We start from the raw sequence: 24,874 nt of genomic DNA, 5'->3' as shown, positions 1-24,874 counted from the left end.
TGTTCGGGGTACCCAACAAAACCCTGGACAGGCTCCAGTATGTACAAAACTCTGCTGCCAGGGTTCTCACGCACACAAAGCCCTGGCAGCACATCACCCCCACCCTCATCAACCTCCACTGGCTCCCGGTCAAGTCCCGCATCTCATACAAGATCCTCCTCCTCACCTACAAGTCCCTCCATGCCCATGCCCCCCAGTACCTATCGGACCTCCTCCGCCCACATGCCCCTCCCCGGAACCTGCGGTCTTCAGACTCTGGCCTGCTTACCACCGCCCGCACCAAACTGCGAACCTTCGGGGACAGAGCTTTCAGTGTGGCAGCCCCCACCCTCTGGAACTCTCTCCCTGCGGTGATTCGCAACATCTCCACTCTGGACGCCTTCAAAAGGGCCCTCAAGTCCCATCTGTTCGCCAAGGCTTTCGGCCCCTAGTTTACTTGTTTTGTTTTTCTGACTGTTTGTCTAAACTGTTTTGTTACTCTTGTAAAGCGGCCTTGGGTCCCCTGAAAGGCGCTATATAAATTAAAGTTATTATTATTATTTAGAAGTGTTTCTAGTTGGTTGCCATGGTGTGTGAAGGTAGCGGCATGTCAGGTAAGCTCAACGCACACTTAAAGACTTCCATTCGAGTTAAAGTGCATATTCCTATTTATCATGGCTGTATTTGTGTACATCGCCTGGCTGTATCCCGCACAGTGACACCATTGTGAACATGTAGGTGGAGGCAGGGCCGGACTGGCGGAAAAAAGTGGCCCGGGAGTTACTGTCAGACCGGCCTGGTTCCTCTGGCACTTCAGGGGAATCCTAACCATCTCCGGGATCAATCCCGGCTCCTTCCCCGGCCACTCCACCACAGCGCGCAGAGGAGTCCCAGACCACCATCAAAGCCTGGGCCGCTGGCCCTCCCCCGCCTACCAACTCTACACTCGCCACAGTGCCACCGACATGCGCAACGGGCAGGCGGCACTGCTCCCGTAGGCAGGCTTTTGGGGGTGTGCAAGGCCCGGGAGCCGCAGTGGACCCTCAAACTAGCCTTTCCCCAAACCGCTTCGCTCAGGCTACCCTCCACCAACCATCCCTAACACTCTCCAGCCGGCCAAATCGCCGAGGTGGGGCCCTAAGCTAGTGAATTGGAGATAAACCTTAGCTGAATTTCAGGAGCAGGGCCACACCTCCACGGGGCCACTCCCGGCCACACCCTACAAATACCCACGGCCACCATAGCTCAGCCTGCTACGGCTTTCGCACCCCACCCTCCCGCCCCACTTTAAAACTACTCCCGGAAGGCCACCTGCCTCCACAGCCACTACTGTCCCACATGGACCGGGGGGGTGTGCAAGGCCCGGGAGCCACAATGGACCCTCAAATTAGCCTTTCCCCAAACCGCTTCGCTCAGGCTACCCTCCACCAACCATCCCTAAAACTCTCCAGCCGGCCAAATCGCCGAGGTGGGGCCCTAAGCTAGTGAATGTGTGTTTGTTGTAATTACACACGCATCATATGAGTCGTGTTTAATCACCGGATACAGTTTTTAAAGGAGCGTTTATCCGACAGTGAAGGAAAGGATGCGGAGTTTCTGAGGGAAGAAGAGTTCACTTAACGTTAACTTTAGAAGTGTTTCTAGTTGGTTGCCATGGCGTGTGAAGGTAGCGGCATGTCAGGTAAGCTCAACGCACACTTAAAGACGTCCATTCGAGTTAAACTGCATATTCCTATTTATCATGGCTGTATTTGTGTACATCGCCTGGCTGTATCCCGCACAGTGACACCATTGTGAACATGTAGATGGGGGCAGGGCCGGACTGGCGGAAAAAAGTGGCCCGGGAGTTACTGTCAGACCGGCCCACTCAATACACGGCGCGTTGCCCACTCAATGCATCGCACGTATCGACCAGTCAGTGGCCTACTTGGAAAAATAACATACACTTAACATTATTTTGGATGATTACAAAGAAATTACATCATACATGTTTTTTTTTATAACATTTGGATCCACCAATTTGCCCAGATGGACACATTGAATAAAATGACACTGGCTATTGTAACAATCCAAGGTAGGTATCGTTTGCTAGATGAATATGGTTATACGCAGTGGCAGCTGGTGCACATGTTCTAGGTAGGGCTGTTTTCTAATTCCCTTTAATAACTTGAGGGTTACCGTAATAATTCCCTTTAACAGGAAACCAGTGGCGGCTGGTCAATACAGGGGCATGGCCCCACCATGAGCCACGCAAAAAAAAAAAAAAAAATTATAATAATCATAAATTATATAAATTGTCAATATTTGTGTTTTTGAACTATGGAATGTACCCAGTAATGTGTGTAAAGTATGATATCTGCGCAAAATATATGCCTTTCCTGCTCGTGCTCTCTGCCTGTGTGCTCTCTGCTCGTGCTCTCTGTCTGTGTGCACGACACTCTGAGAACGCGCAGCTTGGGGGGCCTAATCGTTTTGGCCCAAAAGAGACGGGGCTATGAAGCAGTTTAGCGAATTGCTGATTCAAGATATAAATGAGTGACATACAATTTAGCCAATCAGCGGCCTCAAATAGATTCAGCTCTCGTCATTGCGCGTTCTCGTCAGGAGAAGTCTCTACAGGTGCCCGCGCCAGCGCGAGCACTACTCCTCCAAGACCCGTTTGAGAGGAGAACTTTGGCGGAGATTCTGCAGCCAAAGAGCTGATATCAGATCAGCCTGACCTCACAATCAGACAGCAGACTCGCGGGAAAGGGAAGCAGTACATGCAGAGCTTCTGTACTAGCTGTACACCAGACAGGTTTGGCTAGCTGGATGACGTCATGTTAATAACGTATTTAGCTTTTTAAAACAACGGGGACGGATCCAGCACGGACAGTTACGGGAGTGAGGGATGAGGAGGTAAGGAAACATGAGAACACCAGGGTAGGGAGTGAGGGATGAGGAGGTAAGGAAACATGAGAACACCAGGACACACATGGAGAACTCTGTCAAGCTACATGTTAGACAAAGTGAACATCTTTTATTCTACATAGTTGTCCTCAGTCTCATCTGCTTAACTTGGTCATGGAGGCATCAACATGTAATAGAGATGTTAAATTAACAGTGAAAACTCATCATAGCTTAATTTAACATCAGTATTCATAATTACACTTCATGTTTACTTCTCCTGATCTTTACCTCCTATAACAAGGTCCATAGGGGCATCTCAATAAATGAACATGTTATATTATATTATATAAGTGTTATTTACTGATTGTTTTCGTGTTGGAATACATGTTAAATATTTAACTGCCAAGTAATAATACGTGTTTGATACTTACATTTTTTTTGCATTAAATCATACTGGGATGTTTGCTGAAATTGATAGGGTGGCCCAACCTAGAAAATTTTCCACCAGCCGCCACTGCAGGAAACGATACAATCGAACTATATTCAGGTTACCTTTAATTACACAAGTTGGAAAAATGAAATGAAAGAAAACCCCTCGTTGCTGGCAGGATGTCGCCTGAAGCGTGGAAGTCCAAACTCTTAGTCCGCTTCACTCAAGAGAGCAATAAGATAAAAGTGTGGTACCTTAGTTAATGCTGCTGAATCGGTATTACATTACTAATCCCCTCCCCCCAAAATAAAATAATAGTAATATGATAAATACAAAAGAAATCTACATGAAAGGCTGTAGTGATCTAGAATTAATTGTGGAAGGATAACATATAGCAGATATGTCACTATCTATATGTGGCATTCTAAACGTGAAGAGGCGGGGCTTAGGCGGCTCCGTGAACTACTATCGACCAGAATGCCGGCTCCGGCGCTGAATCTATTTGAGGATGCTGATTGGCTAAATTGTATTTCACTCATTTATATCTTTAATCAGCATTAAAGCATCATTGGCTAAACTGCTTCATAGACCCGCCTCTTTGGGGCAGATTGCATGCTGGGTGTGTGTAGGGGTGCTGCCGGCTCACAGATGGAAACCACGAGTGTGAATACAGATCGCGAGGAGTAGTATAAATATCAGTCAGCGATTATGATCTTTAAGTATTAGAGTAAATTTAACGTGTTCTGTGAAGCATAGAATACAGTCGGGGTCGGCGATCTCAGAGCGAGGGCCGGTTGATGATGGAGGTGGTCCGGTATTGGACCGGCCCAAACCCCGTCGGCCTACCGGGGATACCGGGGGATCCCCGATGGCCAGTCCGCCCCTGGATGGAGGTTGTAACGCTGCCTTGTGTCATTTAACGCGAGTAACCCACTGATGCTGTTCTGTTCCTCCACAGACGCGAGGATCGGAGAGGCCCTGATCAAAGAGTGAGTCTCCTTTCTGTCAGTTGGCTGAAGTACGTTCTTCAGCTGCTTTACCTCACGTCAGTCCTTTGTGGAACTAAAGTCGTTATATCGCTCTCTTTAAAGCCACAACAATAGTATTGTTGTCATAGTGGAGCTCTACGCTGCTGTAAAAATCACATAAAGTCAAATAAAAGGAGGCATCACTTTGTCTGGAGCTTAATTGGAGATAAACCTTAGCTGAATTTCAGGAGCAGGGCCACACCTCCACGGGGCCACTTCCGGCCACACCCTACAAATACCCACGGCCACCATAGCTCAGCCTGCTACGCCTTTCGCACCAAACCGTAAGGCTGCTACACCTTCAGAAAAGAGTCAGGCTGCTAACGTAACGATGGCCTGCCTCGGTCGGCGCTAGCTGCTATTGGCCTGTCTCGAACGATTCCATCGTGACGCCCTTTCCGGTCATTACGCTGTCATTTTCTTCGGCGATCGCCAACCAAACGTAAATAATATTAATTCATACATATCAAATAATCTACGTGTCAAATTTCATGAATATATATGGACGTTTATATGTCTAAATACTATAGGAAAGTGACTTTGATGAGAAAAAGCAGAAAGAACGCTCGGGCGATGCTTAAACAGCTCGAACGGAAATTAAGGAGCTTTTGTTGCATCATTTGGAGTTGTTGAAGCGTGATATCTTATTGTGAAGGACAGAACTACGGTCCCGGATGTGTTGACAGCATTGATGGTCATTTTTGCGACCCTGGAACAATCGAATATCCCCGAAAAACCAGCAGCAGCCAGTGTTTACAACGAGGATAGAAGTCCTGTACGGATTAGGCCAAGAGCAGTGCACGGCTAATTCACCCGTGTTAGCATCGTTTTAACGACTCTGGTGAAGGCAAAGCTAACTGTAATAATTACAACAACATTTCGTTTGAAAGGTACGAAGTTTAACTTCAGTTTAACACCATTAAATCAACTGAAAACATTACACGATCGTTTTTATCAACATTGTAAGTGAATTGTATTGAAACATTAGCTAAAAACTGTCCGGTTTGGGGTACAACTCCTTTACGTCGTTCGCACCAAAACGCAAGAATGCCCGCAGCACCGCAAAAACAACGAACAGGGAAGGAAAATAAACCCCTTACCTTGCCAGCATGGACCTGCTACTAACCGGGCCTCCCGATGACGAAGAACCGTTTGCCTCCCCAGCCGTCACCCGCACAGCCCGGGGCCGCACTCCACCGAGGCAGGGCTTCCAGATGCCACCGATCGCCTCCGGGAGCGCCCCGGCGGCCCAACGCAGCTGAACCCGCCGACCGGCCACATCCATCGACCGGAATCCCTCCCTCCGGGCAATCCGCCAGTACGGGGACCCAGACCGACCGTCATCGTCCAGCGAACCAAGTCCCACACCGGCACGCCTCCGTGGCAGACGGCGATCCGCTGCCCCCGAACGCGGGCAACGGACGCGGAAGTCCCCCCCTTCCTCATCCGCTCGCTCCGGACGCAGCGCTCGGGGACAAACCTCCGACAGCCCGGCTTCCGGCGACTCCAGCATCCCAGCACACCGCGCTCGAAGCCACCGGCACGGCGCTCGCGCCCCGACCGCATCTCCCAGCGGGACCGACCCGCCCAGGATCGCGGCCTGGACCGTAGCGCGCCTGTTAACGGAGCGCAGGAGAGGGGGATCCCCCACAAGCGCCGCGACAAAAAAGCGACACTGCTCCAACTCCTAGCAGCCGCCATGACACCTCGCCACGCAGCGACGGACTTTCCATCAACACACGGGCGCGCCGTAAGTGACGCAATCACGCACCACCAAGCCCCGCCCCGCCGGCCTCGACGTTCCAGGTTGCCAGGTTCACAGCGTCCCCCTCCACCACCACAAGGAAAGAGAGAAGAAAGGGAAAAGAGAGTCTACGCAACAAAGCACACCGTGCCAACTCCTCCAAACCTTCCCAAAGTCACGTCAGGCACCAGACGTGACTATCTATATATCTATATATGAATATACATATGAATATATATATGAACATATATATCTCATATCAGACAACAGTCTGATGTTCACTGATCCAGCCATCTTATTGAATTTGGCAGCATCGTCTCTTTGTGTATGGACCTCTTTGTGTTTCTGCTGTCCATCAGATGGTGGAGGCTCACCTCCCTCAGTCAGTGAGGGACATCCTGAAGTGGACCGTGGAGTTTTTCAGGAACACTCTGCTGGGCTGGATTGTGGATCATGGAGGATGGGTATGTTGGGCCTTCATTTCTTCCATGTGCTTACTCTCAGAGCACTTTCCTCTCTACCATGTTGGTTCTGTGGTTCTGCGGAACGCAGTGACACTGCAACCTTTGTTCAGTTAGCCTCTCTGTATGAGATGGTACAGCTATATAGATGAAGCTCTCCGCGTTTCCTTCTTGGTGGGACTGCAACAAGGCGGGGCCAGCCCTATAAATGCCAACGTCTGGCCCTGATGTACGGAGTATAGTTTTGGAGTTTCCCCGTTGGCCGTTGCTCTTTTAAAATAAATAGGGGGGGACCCTCCTCCATAGAGTGCCGCAGGGATGACGCCATTTTGTAGAGCAATCCCACAAGTTAGCTTAGCAGTGGTTCTCTTGACCAAAGACAGCCTACATGATTTTCCCATCCACGTTTAGTCTCATTTACCCACATGTTAGCAACCGGCTTAAGACACCTAAAAGCCTCAAAATTCACGAGAAGGGTATCTGCTGATGTATTTTATATTGTAGAACAAAGCGTAAACTATCATAAGCTTGTGTTAACCACAGACCTTATTTCAGGCATCCTACCAAAAACACATCAAAACAACCATTGACTTTGAGACGACTGAACAGGAAGTGCAAAAATGCTGAATCATTTCTGTGTTTTAGTCCCGCCCGTTTGCTCAGTGCTCCAATTAATTTCCCCATTTCCTGTTGTACTTCGATATGCTACGTCTGCTCAAAGGTAGCATTACTATGGAATTGAAGTTTTATTATACGCGCTCACTGTGTATGTAGACACATCTTAAGTTGGCTAATGTTAGCGAAATGCTAGCTAACTAGCTAATGTAGGGCTAAAGCTAAGTTGATCTGTTAATGTGAGATTCAGACATGTTAGCTTCCTCTGATCTCTGTGGTAACGTGAGAGAGATTATTAAGATGAATTATCGTTAGCCAGAAAAGATCACGCTAACGTTCCTTTGCTAATATTATCTCTACCTGCCGTGCCAACGTAACTTTAGTATTTGTCATTTATTTGGATATACACAAAGTCTGACACCCCAGCAGAAGTTACCTGTGTGTGTGTGTGTGTGTGTGTGTGTCCCTCCATCACATACTGTAGTCCTAACTGTTGTCTTATTGATGCTACATTCTGATACACAGAAATTGAATGCACCCGGCTAAACGACATTGACTAGCATCACCAGGCACAATTGAAAATGTAAATTAGTTCCACGTGTAGCTAGTACGTTGTACTGGAAGGTGGATTTACAACACTGCAGACCAGCCAATGAGAGAGAACCTTCACCACCTCGACACGGCACTTCCTGCACAAACCTGCTGTTTTTAAATAGCCAAGCATCAACAGCGACCGCAATATGTTTTGTATTCACTGGACCCAGATCTTGGGGGTGGGTGCACAGTGGAAAACGAATAGAGAAGAGCTGAGAACAGAGCTGTACCGTGGAGACGCGGCATTAGTCTGATACGGGATTGACAAACGATGGTAGTGTTCACACATGAGACAACACACTGGCTGCGCAGTACGTTAGGGGTTAAGTTCCGGTGGTGGAAAAGTTTTCAAAGGAGTTTGAGGGGCTGAACATCGCTGACCCAGCTGCTGCTTCAGCTTGTGAAGCTTTATTCACAGTTCTGCTCACCGTGAAGTGCACAGCAGCATAGCAAGGCGGATGGATATTTCTCATGTTTGTTGTCACTTCCTGCACCGACAATAAAACATTCCGGAGCCACATGGACGACAGATAGTCAATCACATTTGTAAAAAAGTAATCGGCATTTAGTGGCATGAATGTTTTCCAGATGCATGTTTTCCACACCAGGTGATCGGAGCTGTCTCTCCACAGATCAACAGTTTTTCGGAGCTGGAGGTGGCGTCCGTGCAGAGTGTGTCGTCGCTGAGCTCCCACAGCTACGGCCTCATCGTCATCTTTATCACCGGCCTGGCTCTAGGGAGCTTCATCACCTGGAGACTGACCAGATGGCACTGAGGCTCGCATTTCATTCACACACAAAAGCAGCCCTGCCCAAACAACGGAGCCTGTGGCTTGTTACAATTGCTTTTTTGTAATAAAATCGTGAAGTCACAGCAATGGTTTGCACGTATTAATCAATGCAATTTTAGTGCTAAATGTGTGAAACATCGTAGAATGAAGCAGTCATTTGAGCATTCTTCACATACCTTCATCGTCGGACATGTCGAGGAACTCATTCATGGTCTCTGGGACATTGATTTTGTGTTTTTCTGATGCACTCTGTAAATGTGGAAAAAAGATGGACAACTGAAACTTGAATGTGCCTCATTGGGGCCTGTCTACAACATATTAAAAAAACAGGGCTCTGACATCTTCAGAAGTAAAAGATGGTCTGATCTCATCAAGAGTACGACAGGGACATGTACCCCATGCTGAAGTCTGAGTTTGATACAGGCAAAAATCAGTTCTAGATAATCTAGAGGGATTTTTCCAGGTGGTCCTATTGTAGGCCTTGTCCACAATGTGTGTGCACAATCTGGGGGTTCTAGGACCCATATTTGAGAAATTATGGCCATTCTTGCATATGCCAAAATATAAGTGACTAAGGCCCCAATTAAGCCCAATTAAACCCTTTGTGGCTGTTTTTGGGGACCTTACCTTGCAGCTATGAGGCCCAGATTATAGGTGTGTAATGGTGACGAGCCCCTCTTTGAGGCAGAAAAGGATTTAAAACCCTACCCCTTTTTAAAGTATAAACAGTTTGAGAAAAGACTGGTAAAATCTGGATTTTGACCACTTTTTAATATTGATCAATTTTAAAACACTTGTCAATGGCCTTCTTTGATGAAATTCACATATGATGGCCAAAACAGGACCCTCTTCAAGGTTCAATTGGATTCAAGTCATTAGCATGCTGCTACCGGAAGTTAGCTTTCCCAAGGTTCTACAGATATCTCGCTTTAGATCCTGCATCACCTTATCACAGGTGACTGATTTATGCAAAAATCAGGCAGTTCCAACCTTTCACTACGATTTAATGGCCCGTTTCTCACTTGCCAAAACAGGCCGAAAGATGAGGTCATATGCCTCAATTTTGACCTTTGGGGCTGTTTTTGGGGACCTTAACTTGCAGCTACGAGGCCCAGATTATAGGTGTGTAATGGTGACGAGCCCCTCTTTGAAGGAGAAAATTAATCAAATCTCTACTTTAAATTAAAGTGGACATTTTGAGAGAAAAGACTGTTGAAGGCCATGTCGGAACATAAGTGTCATCTGGGTAGAGACATCCATAGTTCACTATGGGAAAAGTGTTTGGAATGTCCCATTGAGTTTCATACCATTTAACGATGGGGCAAAGATGGAATGACTGTGAAAATTTCACGGTCCTAGCCCATTGTTTTATGGGGTAATTAGGCCAAATAACTTTAAAATGAAGAAAAATGCCATATATTACTACGGGAAAAGTGTACCGAATTTCCTATTGATTTTCATACCACGTGGTTTGTGGCCAAGGGCCGACTGACTCTGAAAATTTCAGCATGCTAGCCCATTGCTTTCTAGGGATATTAACTGAACGTCTATTTAAGCCAAATAAATGCTAAATGCCATGAATCACTATGGGAAAACTGTACAGAATTTCCCGTTGATATTCAGACCATTTCATCTTGGGGCAGAGGTTGACTTAATGTGACAATTTCAGCCTCCTAGCCCATTGTTTTCTAGGTGTCTTTAGGCAGAATTGAGTCAAAAGGCCGTAATTTCTACGTGTACGGAGTTTACCATAGCAGAAAGTGTACCATCGCAGAAAGTGTATGGAATTTCCCCTTGATTTTCATACCACATGGTCTTTGGCCAAAGGTCGACTGACTGTTGCACTTTCAGGGTCCTAGCCCATTGCTTTCTATGGGAATGTGGGCCGAGTTCGGTGAGAAATCCATAATTCACTATGGGAAAAGTGTTTGGAATTTCCCCTTGATTTTCATACCACATGGTCATTGGCCAAAGGTCGACTGACCGTTCAATTTTCAGGGTCCTAGCCCATTGCTTTCTATGGGAATGTGGGCCGAGTTCGGTGAGAAATCCATAATTCACTATGGGAAAAGTCTTTGGAATTTCCCCTTGAGTTTCATACCACATGGTCATCGGTCAAAGGTCGACTGACTGAGCAGGAGCAGAAGATGGTGACCCAGCTGATCAACCGTATCCACAGCATCTGCGACACTATCCGAGCCGACGAGGAGTTACAAGAGTGAGTCTATCGCCCGCTGTGTCTCAGCGCTTGTGATGCAATACGGAAAATAGAACCGGGGTAGATGTGTAATACGCGCTCCGTAGTTTCTTAACATTGTGAAGTTTTAGCCTGCTTCACAAAGAGGAGGCCGGAAGCACGTGTGTCCAGCTGCTTCCTACAGTTCACACGCTGCAATAATAAATCTACCAAAACTGGTTTACAATTAAAAGGATTTTAATCCCACCGATGCAAGTATGATTACAGTTAAACAATGGAGTACATACTCCTATGAAATATTACAATATTACCCCACTTTGGAAAAAACTCGTCCCTGGTCCCATGAGACACAGCCGTCCCGTGGCACCACACGCTAAAGAGAACGAGAAAAATGCTTTTCTATTCCCGCCCTCATATCCGTTCGCAACTCCTCCCCTTCCGTTTATCCCAATTCCTATTGGCTAACTTCCAGGAGTGTATTCGCCTGTCTGGCTTTCTGTCTCTGCGTTTACTAACACATTCAATGTCGGTCAGTTATTGCTTAATCCCTTCTATGATAAACATTCCATATAATAGAGAAGGCTTTGCAACTTTGGCATAAGCTTCATGTCTCAAATTCTACTGTTAGCTACTAATCCTAAAACACTTTATGCTTATCTTAATTATGCATTTCCAAAACACTTATGATGACTAATTATGAATTCTTAAATATGAATTATTAAACACTTTTATTATATCTACTAAACACACAGTTCTACGCTCAAATTTCTTACAACATCTACTTAAACTGCATCCTGTCTCTCTTTCAGAGCGATTGACGGAGTGGCTTGTTCCTCCAGCTCGAAGTGGGACCACTTTAAGCAAGTGGGGGCCAGAGTGATTGAGGAGGGGATCACCTGGGAGAGGATCGCTCTGTTCTTTTACGTTGCCGCCAAGCTAGCCGTCAAGGTGGGTTAGCTTCTTTTCTTCTCAGAGCTTGCCTGTCCATCAGAAGGTCTGGCAGTGCTGTGACCTGCCTCGATGAGGAGGGTTGTGTTCCAGCTGGAGAGGCGATCAGCGCTGATGCTCAGTACCAGAATGATTCTTGTTCCTTGGAATGCGTCTGTCTTTGCATGACCTACTGCAGCTGCTAGTGATTTATCAGGCGTCCATCGGATCGCTCAGCCAACTTTTGGCGCGTTTCACTTTGTATTTTCCATTCAAAGCTTTACTCATCACCTCAAAAGTGTATTGTTTTAATTTGAAATGTCTTCATTTGGGGGCTTTTCCAAACAAATATTGATAAAAAGTGATTGTTTGCGCTTCTGTGTGTATGTCACATATACATATATATATATATATTGTGGCAGCCGGAGGGGCAACCCCAGAGGGGCAGTGATAGAGGGACGATATTGCCTGACATGGAGGCGGAGCCCCCATGTCAGGGAAGGGAAAAGAGCGCCAAACCACCATCAGCCCAACAAGCAACACCTGAGGAGGAGAGACGAGGGAGCGACCACACCCTATCAGAGGAGGAGGAGGGGACTACAAAAGGGCCCAGGCAACAGGAAACCGGGAGAGAGTAGGAGTGGAAGAGGAAGCAGAAGAAGTAGCTAAACAGAGAAACCCTTGGAGAAGACTGCCTTACCCCTGGATCACCCTGGAACGTCTGACTACCCGCCCGGCTCACGACCCCTGCCTGTACGACTACCCTGCTCCTGCCCGCGCCCTGGACCGTCTGAGGAATACCCGCTGTGCACCGACCCGTGGAATTGGACCCCGACCCTCCCTCTGGAAAACGGACATTGTGTTCTTGAGTGTCTATCCTACCTCTTTCCCCTCTCTACCTTCAGTAAAAACCTCACTTGAACCGTTTATCTGCCGACTGGTTGTGTTTATTGGTCAGTGTTGTCGTGAAACCCCCTGTCCACCCCGGGGGCTGTCACAACTTGGTGGAGAATGTGGGCACTACCCGGTTCTGGCAACGCTGACCGATAGACCAACCGACCCAGTAAGCATGGCCACCCCGGTGCCATTTCAAGAGCTGCTAGCGGGGCTAATCGCTAGCAACCAAGAAACCCAAAAGCGCCACGAACAAGCCATGCAAATACAAATGCAAATCCTCCAATCCCAGCAGCAACAACAATACCAACAGCAAAGCCAAATGGAGAAATATATGGAATTGCAAACAGAACGCGCGGAGGCCATGCAAAGCGAAATCAAGGGCATGTTACAGAACCAACAGGAGCAACATACCGTGGAGAGAGCCAATCCAGCGCGCTTCCTGCTCAAACAAACGGCAGCGGACGATGTTGAAGTTTTTTTCCAAATATTCCAGACAACGGCACTCCGCGAGAAATGGCCAGAAGATCACTGGGCAGAGTTAATAGCCCCCTTTTTGATCAATGAAACGCAGGTAACGTATCAGGACTTAGAGCGCGCTGGAAAAGTTGACTTCCGGGTTTTGAAAGCGGAAGCGTTACAGCGATGCGGGGTCACGCTGTTCTTAAAGGCCCAACGATTTCATGACTGGTCATATGACGCCTCACTTTCTCCGCGAGCCCAGATGCATGAGATAAAAAGGATCATGAAGGACCTGTGTGGCATGCTGAAGGTGACCCAACTGAGGACGTCGGTGTATCACCCCCAAACGGACGGCCTAGTCGAGAGATTCAACCAGACACTGAAAAAAATGCTGAAAAAGACCATGGACCAGGACGGTAAGAATTGGGACCAACTGCTGCCATTCCTTATGTTCTCCATTAGAGAGGTGCCCCAGGCGTCTACAGGATTCTCGCCCTTCGAGCTCCTGTACGGTCGACGACCCCGGGGACTACTCGACCTGGCCAAGGAAGCCTGGGAACACCAACCCTCCCCCTACCGCACCATGGTGGACCACGTCGAGGAGATGAGGGTGAGGATGGCATCACTCTGGCCCATAGTCCGAGAACACATGGCCGAGGCACAGGCGGCCCAAGCCCGCGTGTACAACCGGGGAACACAACCCCGAGTGTTTAACCCAGGGGATCGGGTGTTGGTCCTGGTGCCCACGGCGGAATGTAAGTTTTTAGCCCGATGGAGGGGACCGTATGAAAGTATGGAAAAATTGGGGCCGGTAAACTACCGAGTCAGGCAACCAGGTCGAAGGCACCCGACGAAGATCTATCATGTTAACCTTCTCAAGAAATGGGTGAGTAGGGATGCCATGCTCTGTTTCTCTCTCTCTACAACCCCAGGAAAAACGGAGCCCGTCGAGGTACCCGTGGGAGAAGAGTTGACCCCCCGGCAGAAGCAGGACGTCCGGGAAATGGTGGATCGGTTCCGAGACGTGTTCTCCCCGGACCCCGGATACACCACACTGGTGCAACACCGGATAATCACCGAGCCCGGGAAGAAGGTAAAACTAAGGCCGTACCGCATCCCCGAAGCCCGCCGGGGGGCGATAGAGAGAGAGGTACAGAGTATGCTGGAGGCCGACATCATCGAACCCTCGACTAGCGAGTGGTGCAGCCCTATAGTGTTGGTTCCGAAACCAGATGGCTCAGTCAGATTCTGTAATGATTTTAGACAGCTCAACGCCATCTCAAAATTTGATGCCTACCCGATGCCCAGGGTGGACGAAATGATAGAGCGCATCGGGAGGGCCAGATACATAACCACCCTCGACTTGACTAAAGGCTACTGGCAAGTGGCAGTGGCCCCCGAAGACAGGGAAAAAACGGCCTTCACTACTCCCATGGGCCTGTACCACTATAAGAGGCTGCCGTTCGGGCTCCACGGAGCCCCCCCCACGTACCAGAGACTGATGGACCAGGTACTTCGTCCCCATCGAGAATACGCGGCAGCCTATCTGGACGACATCGTCGTACACGGGGAGGAATGGGGGGCTCACCTCCAAAGACTGGACGCAGTCCTGAAAGCTCTGCGAGGGGCGGGGCTGACAGCCAACCCCAAGAAATGTCGCCTCGGCCTCCGGGAAGCTGACTACCTGGGGTACACCATCGGCCGCGGCTGCGTCAAGCCCCAGGTAGGAAAAGTCGACGCGATCCGGGAGTGGCCCCGCCCCCGCACAAAGAAACAGGTACGAGCCTTTATTGGGCTAGCTAGCTACTACCGACGTTTTGTTCCCCAGTTCTCTGCCCTTGCAGCGCCCCTGACGGACCTCACCAAAAACCGGCTGCCAGATCGGATCGTCTGGACGGCAGAGACCGAGGACGCCTTCGAGAAGCTGAAGGAAGCACTGTGTTCCGAACCAGTGCTGGTGACCCCGGACTTTACCCAACCGTTGGTGGTACAGACGGATGCCTCCGAGACCGGGGTGGGTGCCGTCCTGTCCCAGCTGAGGGATGGAGAGGAGCACCCAATCACGTACGTAAGCAGAAAACTGTTACCTAGAGAAACAAAATACGCCACGGTCGAGAAGGAATGTTTGGCCATCAAATGGGCTCTGGGGGAACTGAAGTACTATCTGCTGGGACGGCACTTTACCCTGGTCACGGACCACGCCCCCCTGGTATGGATGTCCCGAGCGAAAGACAATAACGCCAGGGTCACCCGCTGGTTTTTATCCCTTCAGCCGTATGCTTTCTCTGTTGTCCACAGATCCGGGGCCGCTCATGGAAACGCGGACGCCCTGTCAAGACGGGACGCCCTAGGTTCCTGGAGCAGTCCTCCCCCCAGGTCGGATTTAAGGGGGGGGGTATGTGGCAGCCGGAGGGGCAACCCCAGAGGGGCAGTGATAGAGGGACGATATTGCCTGACATGGAGGCGGAGCCCCCATGTCAGGGAAGGGAAAAGAGCGCCAAACCACCATCAGCCCAACAAGCAACACCTGAGGAGGAGAGACGAGGGAGCGACCACACCCTATCAGAGGAGGAGGAGGGGACTACAAAAGGGCCCAGGCAACAGGAAACCGGGAGAGAGTAGGAGTGGAAGAGGAAGCAGAAGAAGTAGCTAAACAGAGAAACCCTTGGAGAAGACTGCCTTACCCCTGGATCACCCTGGAACGTCTGACTACCCGCCCGGCTCACGACCCCTGCCTGTACGACTACCCTGCTCCTGCCCGCGCCCTGGACCGTCTGAGGAATACCCGCTGTGCACCGACCCGTGGAATTGGACCCCGACCCTCCCTCTGGAAAACGGACATTGTGTTCTTGAGTGTCTATCCTACCTCTTTCCCCTCTCTACCTTCAGTAAAAACCTCACTTGAACCGTTTATCTGCCGACTGGTTGTGTTTATTGGTCAGTGTTGTCGTGAAACCCCCTGTCCACCCCGGGGGCTGTCACAATATATATATATACATACATATATATATATATATATATATGAATATATATATGAATATATATATATGAATATATATATATATGAATATATATATATATATGAATATATATATATATATATATATGAATATATATATATATATATATATATGAATATATATATATGAATATATATATCTATATATGAATATATATATCTATATATGAATATATATAGATATATATATATATGAATATATATATCTATATATGAATATATATATCTATATATGAATATATATAGATATATATATATATGAATATATATATATATATATGAATATATATATATATATATATATATGAATATATATATATGAATATATATATCTATATATGAATATATATATCTATATATGAATATATATAGATATATATGAATATATATAGATATATATATATATGAATATATATATGAACATATATATCTCATATCAGACAACAGTCTGATGTTCACTGATCCAGCCATGTTATTGAATTTGGCAGCATCGTCTCTTTGTGTATGGACCTCTTTGTGTTTCTGCTGTCCATCAGATGGTGGAGGCTCGCCTCCCTCAGTTAGTGACGGACATCCTGAAGTGGACCGTGCAGTTTTTCACGAACAATCTGCTGGGCTGGATTGTGGATCATGGAGGATGGGTATGTTGGGCCTTCATTTCTTCCATGTGCTTACTCTCAGAGCACTTTCCTCTCTACCATGTTGGTTCTGTGGTTCTGCGGAACGCAGCGACTCTGCGACCTTTGTTCAGTTAGCCTCTCTGTATGAGATGATACAGCTGTATAGATGAAGCTCTCTGCGTTTCCTTCTTGGTGGGACTGCAACAAGGCGGGGCCAGCCCTATAAATGCCAACGTCTGGCCCTGATGTACGGAGTATAGTTTTGGAGTTTCCCCGTTGGCCGTTGCTCTTTTAAAATAAATAGGGGGGGACCCTCCTCCATAGAGTGCCGCAGGGATGACGTCATTTTGTAGAGCAAAGTTAGCTTAGCAGTGGTTCTCTTGACCAAAGACAGCCTACATGATTTTCCCATCCACGTTTAGTCTCATTTACCCACATGTTAGCAACCGGCTTAAGACACCTAAAAGCCTCAAAATTCACGAGAAGGGTATCTGCTGATGTATTTTATATTGTAGAACAAAGCGTAAACTATCATAAGCTTGTGTTAACCACAGACCTTATTTCAGGCATCCTACCAAAAACACATCAAAACAACCATTGACTTTGAGACGACTGAACAGGAAGTGCAAAAATGCTGAATCATTTCTGTGTTTTAGTCCCGCCCGTTTGCTCAGTGCTCCAATCAATTTCCCCATTTCCTGTTGTACTTCGATATGCTACGTCTGCTCAAAGGTAGCATTACTATGGAACTGAAGTTTTATTATACGCGCTCACTGTGTATGTAGACACATCTTAAGTTGGCTAATGTTAGCGAAATGCTAGCTAACTAGCTAATGTAGGGCTAAAGCTAAGTTGATCTGTTAATGTGAGATTCAGACATGTTAGCTTCCTCTGATCTCTGTGGTAACGTGAGAGATTATTAAGATGAATTATCGTTAGCCAGAAAAGCTCACGCTAACGTTCCTTTGCTAATATTATCTCTACCTGCCGTGCCAACGTAACTTTAGTATTTGTCATTTACTTGGATATACACAAAGTCTGACACCCCAGCAGAAGTTACCTGTGTGTGTGTGTGTGTGTGTGTGTGTCCCTCCATAACATACTGTAGTCCTAACTGTTGTCTTATTGATGCTACATTCTGATACACAGAAATTGAATGCACCCGGCTAAACGACATTGACTAGCATCACCAGGCACAATTGAAAATGTAAATTAGTTCCACGTGTAGCTAGTACGTAGGGCTGGGCGATAAATCGATTTAATCGATTAATTCGAATGTGTGCTTTAAGGCGATGTGTTTTATTGAAAATCGAGAAAATCGCCCCCACCCCTCCCCCCGTTGGGTTCCCGTAGTAGAGTGTGCGCGCATTGTTTACAAACGAAAACAATGGCGGCTAGCAGTGAAGCTCTCGTTCTTAAGAGAGGCAAGAATGTGTCTTCGGTGGTCTGGAAATGGTTCGGGGTCGTGTCATCTGACACAGAACAAACAGCACCACGATGTAAGGTCTGTCTAAAAGCTATTGCTACAAAATCAAGCAGCACAACAAATTTAATGCAGCACGGAGAAGTTTAATGCAGGGAGAAGTGTTGTTGCCCTGAGGAGGGAGCAGGACCGCGGGAGCACAAGCGACGCCGCCGCCGCCGCCGCCACCTCACAACAACAACCCAGCATTTTGGAGACATTCACCAACTGTACTCCGCATGAGAAGAAGAGTGCCCGGTGGAAAGCCATCACGGATGCAGTCGCGATGTATATCGCAAAAGATATGGTGCCCATATACACCGTGGAAAAGCCGGGGTTTATTCACCTTCTCAAAGCTTTGGACCCCAGGTACGTGCTACCAAGCCGTAAACATTTTTCTGACGTTGCCTTGCCTCGGCTGTACAATAGTACACGCCAAAGGATCTCTGCGGAGCTGGAGGGGATGTCATTCTACTCCGCAACAACTGACCTGTGGTCCAGCAGGTTGACCCAGACACCGATCCACTTGACTGGTGGAAGCGTCACCAACGTAACTTTCCAAGGCTAAGTACTTTAGCAAAGAAATACCTCTCTGTGCCAGCTACAAGTGCCCCCTCTGAGAGTCTTTTCAGTGTGTGGGGGGGCATTGTTACATGCCACCGTGCATGCCTGAAGCCAGAGGTAGTAGACAGGCTTGTCTTCCTGGCAAAAAATATTTAGAAAAAACATGCACTACTGTTTAATACTGTTGGTTATGTTGTGAATGCACTTGATTTTGTTTACATGCACTTATTTACTGTGCAAAATATGTTATGTTGATGTTAGAACAGATGTTGCACTTTTGAAAATGTGAATGTTAAAGGGTCACATACATTTTATTTCATGCTGTGTTTGTATCAGTGTATTCAGTTAGAAAAGCTTACTGTAAAAAGTTACATTTGCACAGTTGTTTACAATGGAAGGCTACTATTTAATGCCATTTAATGTTATGTTTAATTAAATTGTATATTTAAATGATTCAGGGAAACAAAAGAGTGACCAAATACTTTTTGTATACTACAGGCACCTTTCTACAATGTTCAGGTTTTGTTTGCACTTTATTTTTATCAACCTACGAGGGAAAATCATCACAAAATGAAATAAAAAATTGTTTTCAACAGCTTCTGTCATCTGCAAATTTTTTTGGGGGAAAAAAATCGATTTAAATCGTGAATCGGATTTTTTGTAAAAGAATCGGAGTTTTTTTTTTAGGCCATATCGCCCAGCCCTAGTATATATATATATGTATACGTATTTATTCATGGCCTTTCACAGTATTTACATAGCACCTGCTTTTTAATAAAAAGAGACAAAGAAAACTCACTTTTTACAACATGGGACCTTTAATGTCTTTCTGTGCAGAAGTCAACCTTCCATCGTCCCCAGACACTGAAGTACAACAAAGGCTATGCTCTGGCCCCTCGCCCCACTGTGGGTATTGGACAGGACCCTCTTTTATCTGAACAGTTGCTTCAGCAGGAGATCAGTAATTTGTCTATTGAGACGCCAGACATTACTTATGGCTCCTCTGACCAGAGCACAGTCAAAGTCTTCATCCCAGCTCACGTGGCCCTTGACAAAAAGGTACAATAATATTATCTATTCATTCATTTTATTTGGATTGTTGTTGCTGTCCAATAAACCATCCAATTAATTGCTTGTTTGTTTGTTTTGTACCACCCTCTTGTCTTGTAGGTGCTGCGCTACAATGCATACTTTCAGGAAAATATCCATTATTCCCCTGAAGAGGAGTGCTGGGTGCGTCCCGTGGTCATTAACTACTACCTCGAGGATGACTGCATGTCCATCTTTGAGCCCATAGTGGAGAATTCTGGATTATCTCAGGGAAAACGGCTCAAACGCCAGCGGCTGCCCAAGAATGAACGTGGAGAGCATTACCAATGGAAAGACCTCAATATTGGCATGGACTTGGAGGTGTACGGGGGTAATTCGAATGTGTGCTTTAAGGCGATGTGTTTTATTGAAAATCGAGAAAATCGCCCCCACCCCTCCCCCCCGTTGGGTTCCCGTAGTAGAGTGCGCGCGCATTGTTTACAAACGAAAACAATGGCGGCTAGCAGTGAAGCTCTCGTTCTTAAGAGAGGCAAGAATGTGTCTTCGGTGGTCTGGAAATGGTTCGGGTTCGTGTCATCTGACACAGAACAAACAGCACCACGATGTAAGGTCTGTCTAAAAGCTATTGCTACAAAATCAAGCAGCACAACAAATTTAATGCAGCACGGAGAAGTTTAATGCAGGGAGAAGTGTTGTTGCCCTGAGGAGGGAGCAGGACCGCGGGAGCACAAGCGACGCCGCCGCCGCCGCCGCCGCCGCCGCCACCTCACAACAACAACCCAGCATTTTGGAGACATTCACCAACTGTACTCCGCATGAGAAGAAGAGTGCCCGGTGGAAAGCCATCACGGATGCAGTCGCGATGTATATCGCAAAAGATATGGTGCCCATATACACCGTGGAAAAGCCGGGGTTTATTCACCTTCTCAAAGCTTTGGACCCCAGGTACGTGCTACCAAGCCGTAAACATTTTTCTGACGTTGCCTTGCCTCGGCTGTACAATAGTACACGCCAAAGGATCTCTGCGGAGCTGGAGGGGATGTCATTCTACTCCGCAACAACTGACCTGTGGTCCAGCAGGTTGACCCAGACACCGATCCACTTGACTGGTGGAAGCGTCACCAACGTAACTTTCCAAGGCTAAGTACTTTAGCAAAGAAATACCTCTCTGTGCCAGCTACAAGTGCCCCCTCTGAGAGTCTTTTCAGTGTGTGGGGGGGCATTGTTACATGCCACCGTGCATGCCTGAAGCCAGAGGTAGTAGACAGGCTTGTCTTCCTGGCAAAAAATATTTAGAAAAAACATGCACTACTGTTTAATACTGTTGGTTATGTTGTGAATGCACTTGATTTTGTTTACATGCACTTATTTACTGTGCAAAATATGTTATGTTGATGTTAGAACAGATGTTGCACTTTTGAAAATGTGAATGTTAAAGGGTCACATACATTTTATTTCATGCTGTGTTTGTATCAGTGTATTCAGTTAGAAAAGCTTACTGTAAAAAGTTACATTTGCACAGTTGTTTACAATGGAAGGCTACTATTTAATGCCATTTAATGTTATGTTTAATTAAATTGTATATTTAAATGATTCAGGGAAACAAAAGAGTGACCAAATACTTTTTGTATACTACAGGCACCTTTCTACAATGTTCAGGTTTTGTTTGCACTTTATTTTTATCAACCTACGAGGGAAAATCATCACAAAATGAAATAAAAAATTGTTTTCAACAGCTTCTGTCATCTGCAAATTTTTTTGGGGGAAAAAAATCGATTTAAATCGTGAATCGGATTTTTTGTAAAAGAATCGGAGATTTTTTTTTTAGGCCATATCGCCCAGCCCTAGTATATATATATGTATACGTATTTATTCATGGCCTTTCACAGTATTTACATAGCACCTGCTTTTTAATAAAAAGAGACAAAGAAAACTCACTTTTTACAACATGGGACCTTTAATGTCTTTCTGTGCAGAAGTCAACCTTCCATCGTCCCCAGACACTGAAGTACAACAAAGGCTATGCTCTGGCCCCTCGCCCCACTGTGGGTATTGGACAGGACCCTCTTTTATCTGAACAGTTGCTTCAGCAGGAGATCAGTAATTTGTCTATTGAGACGCCAGACATTACTTATGGCTCCTCTGACCAGAGCACAGTCAAAGTCTTCATCCCAGCTCACGTGGCCCTTGACAAAAAGGTACAATAATATTATCTATTCATTCATTTTATTTGGATTGTTGTTGCTGTCCAATAAACCATCCAATTAATTGCTTGTTTGTTTGTTTTGTACCACCCTCTTGTCTTGTAGGTGCTGCGCTACAATGCATACTTTCAGGAAAATATCCATTATTCCCCTGAAGAGGAGTGCTGGGTGCGTCCCGTGGTCATTAACTACTACCTCGAGGATGACTGCATGTCCATCTTTGAGCCCATAGTGGAGAATTCTGGATTATCTCAGGGAAAACGGCTCAAACGCCAGCGGCTGCCCAAGAATGAACGTGGAGAGCATTACCAATGGAAAGACCTCAATATTGGCATGGACTTGGAGGTGTACGGGGTCAAGTACCACATCACACAGTGTGACACTTTTACAAAGGTACAACATTCACTTATAGGAAAGCTCTTGAAGTGTGTCATGCATATTCGTTATCTTCTATGCATGTCTTACAAAACAATATGTTCATGTATGTATATATATGCTGTGTCTCATTCATCACATGTAGGACTTCATGGAAAGTGAGGGCATTGTTTTAAACGAGCCTGAGCCAATCCCTGTGGATCCCTACAGCAAACGTGGCAAAAACCCTCAGCCTGCCTTCACAAAAGCCTCTGGATTTGACAACTTGCACAAGTTTCTGACCATGGATTGTATGGTAAAGGAAATTTGTGAAGTTTGCGTTTCTTCTAGTTAGGATCGGGCCAATATATACAGTAATAGTGAAGCCAATTTTAAGTTAATTTAACCTTACAGTATAAATCATCTACAAAAGCAAAGTAAAACTCAGGATAAGTTTTGTACTAAACCACTGACATTTTTCAAATATAAGTGATGTTTTGAAGTGATCTTGCATCGTTAACCGGGTGTTTGTACCGTGACATTTTGCATTTGACTTTCTAATTCTAATCCAGGCTTTTAACCTCTTCTTGGTCAGGTGCTGCGTTTCTTTGCTCTGTGGGAGGATACGGATAATCTGTTCGGGGAGACCAGGCCTGTTACCATCCAGTATTACCTTGTGGATGACACGGTGGAGATCAATGAGGTCTACGTACGCAACTGTGGACGATTACCCTTCCCTGTCCTGATGCGCAGACTGAAGTTGCCCAAGACAAGGAAACCGCCTGGTAAAATGCAACGTTGTGATTCTGTCACGTTCAGCTTTGTATATAATTGGATCTGACGCGGTGCTTTGGTTCAGGAGCCTCTTTGTATCCAGTCACGTCATCAGAGCGAATGACCCTAGAAAGTGTCTCTCATCTTAAAACCAGCATCACATGAACACAATTTACATCAAACTGCTCTTAATTGACTTTTGGTTATATATATTGTTGTCAAATATTGTTTGCAGTGCAGAAAAAAAAAACACAATTGTATTTTTTTTAAAAGAGACAACGTAAAAAGATTTCTAAGCGAATTAACAGCAATGACGATACTCGTATTTCCATCCAGAGCTCTTTCCCAGCTGTGTGCTGGAGGTTTCAGCAGCGGAGGTAGACGAGTACTACTCCCCCAAAGACTTCCAGGTGGGAGAAAGGATAGAGCTGCTGAGCCGTCGCTTCCTGCTGTATGACTGCGACGGCTTCACTAAAGAGTATTACCAAAAGAATCACCCTGACCTGGAGATGAAACCCTTAGAGCAGGCATGTCAAACTCAGTTTGGCTCGGGGGCCGGATCCAGACTTTCTGTTCTCAGGTGGGCCGGATCAGTAAAAGAATGTCAACTCCAAATATTTAGCTTTGTTTTTCAGTACTATGCTTTATCATTCAGCCTACATTTGTAGCCCACCCTACATATTATAATCACGGATGACAAGGGATCTTTTCTAAGCACAACACATTTATTCACAAACAATGGAGAAAAAAATGATTTTCATGTTTGGCTGTGAATGTGTTAACAACTGGTTTATTTGACAGTTGAGTGAATGCAGTTTTACACCTGAACCAACTCACCACACTAAACAAACTCAAGTGGGAGCTATGAAAAAAATATTTTTGCCTTATATGTCATACTGCTTTGAAATAAATAAAATACAAAATAAAAGTTATAGCAGTGCATGGGCAATAAGATTACATCAGATCAAACTAGTAGGCTCTGAAGATGAGAATATACTGCACATTAGATTATGCAACAGGGATATAATTACATCCAGTGTAATGGTAGGGAAAACACAGAAACAAGTCTTTTGAGAGCTTTTTGCTCTGCTGCCTGCACTTCCCAACAACAACAGCAGCAGCAGCAGAGAGTTAGTTCAGGACCTTGGAGAGCTCCCAGCCTGCACCAGCCACCTGAGAGCTGTTTATCATGACACTTCAAAGCAGACTTTTAAGTGGCACAAGATATTGATAAAACGTATCCAATCCCACAGACCCAAATTTATCCTTCATAGCGGAATCGCACTGCAAGTCAATAAGCTCGAGTTGAATGTCAGCTGGCATATCAGAAGGCTTCACTGTAAATGGCGAGCGAAAAAAGCCAAGTTTGTTCTCAAGTTCACTGAATGCCTGAAACCTCTGCTCAAACTCTCGCAGCAAATCTGTTATGTTGTCTTTATATTTATCCAAATCATTATCGGGACGGTCCGGTGCCTTCGGACGCACAGCTGTGAGACAAGAGAAATGCACGGTGTCGCCGTTGGATAGCTGCGTCTCCCACAGTGACAGTTTCATCTTGAACGCACTTATGCTGTCGTAATATTGAGTGACAACCCTGTTACGGCCCTGCAATGTAGTGTTAAGTGTGTTCAAGTGTTGTGTAATATCAACCATAAACGCAAGATCCTGCACCCATTCCTTGCATTTAAGTTCCTTTACTGGGCATCCCTTCTTCTCCATAAATTGTCCTATTTCCCCTCGCAGCTCAAAGAAGCGCTTGAGTACTGCACCTCTGCTTAACCACCGCACCTCAGTGTGGTATGGGAGGCCAGCATGA

The 24,874-nt window shown here is 46.2% G+C and overlaps 1 protein-coding gene across 1 annotated transcript; it reads left to right on the top strand.

Annotated features, from left to right (window-relative positions):
* Positions 1-1,632: 1,632 nt before the first annotated feature.
* LOC306787312 (EF-hand domain-containing protein 1-like) lies at positions 1,633-24,874 on the top strand (the record flags this gene model as incomplete). Its single annotated transcript, XM_079282430.1, has 10 exons — positions 1,633-1,660; positions 6,430-6,452; positions 19,514-19,735; positions 19,847-20,107; positions 21,703-21,924; positions 22,036-22,323; positions 22,451-22,600; positions 22,880-23,069; positions 23,395-23,638; positions 24,802-24,874. The coding sequence occupies 10 exons, from the start codon at positions 1,633-1,635 to the stop codon at positions 24,872-24,874; spliced, it is 1,701 nt and encodes a 566-aa protein (XP_079138556.1).

Source organism: Melanostigma gelatinosum (assembly GCF_949748355.1).
Source record: "Melanostigma gelatinosum genome assembly, chromosome: 13".
NCBI lineage: Eukaryota > Metazoa > Chordata > Actinopteri > Perciformes > Zoarcidae > Melanostigma > Melanostigma gelatinosum.
Note: the sequence above shows the minus strand (reverse complement) of the source record. Positions and strands in the feature narration are given on the sequence as shown.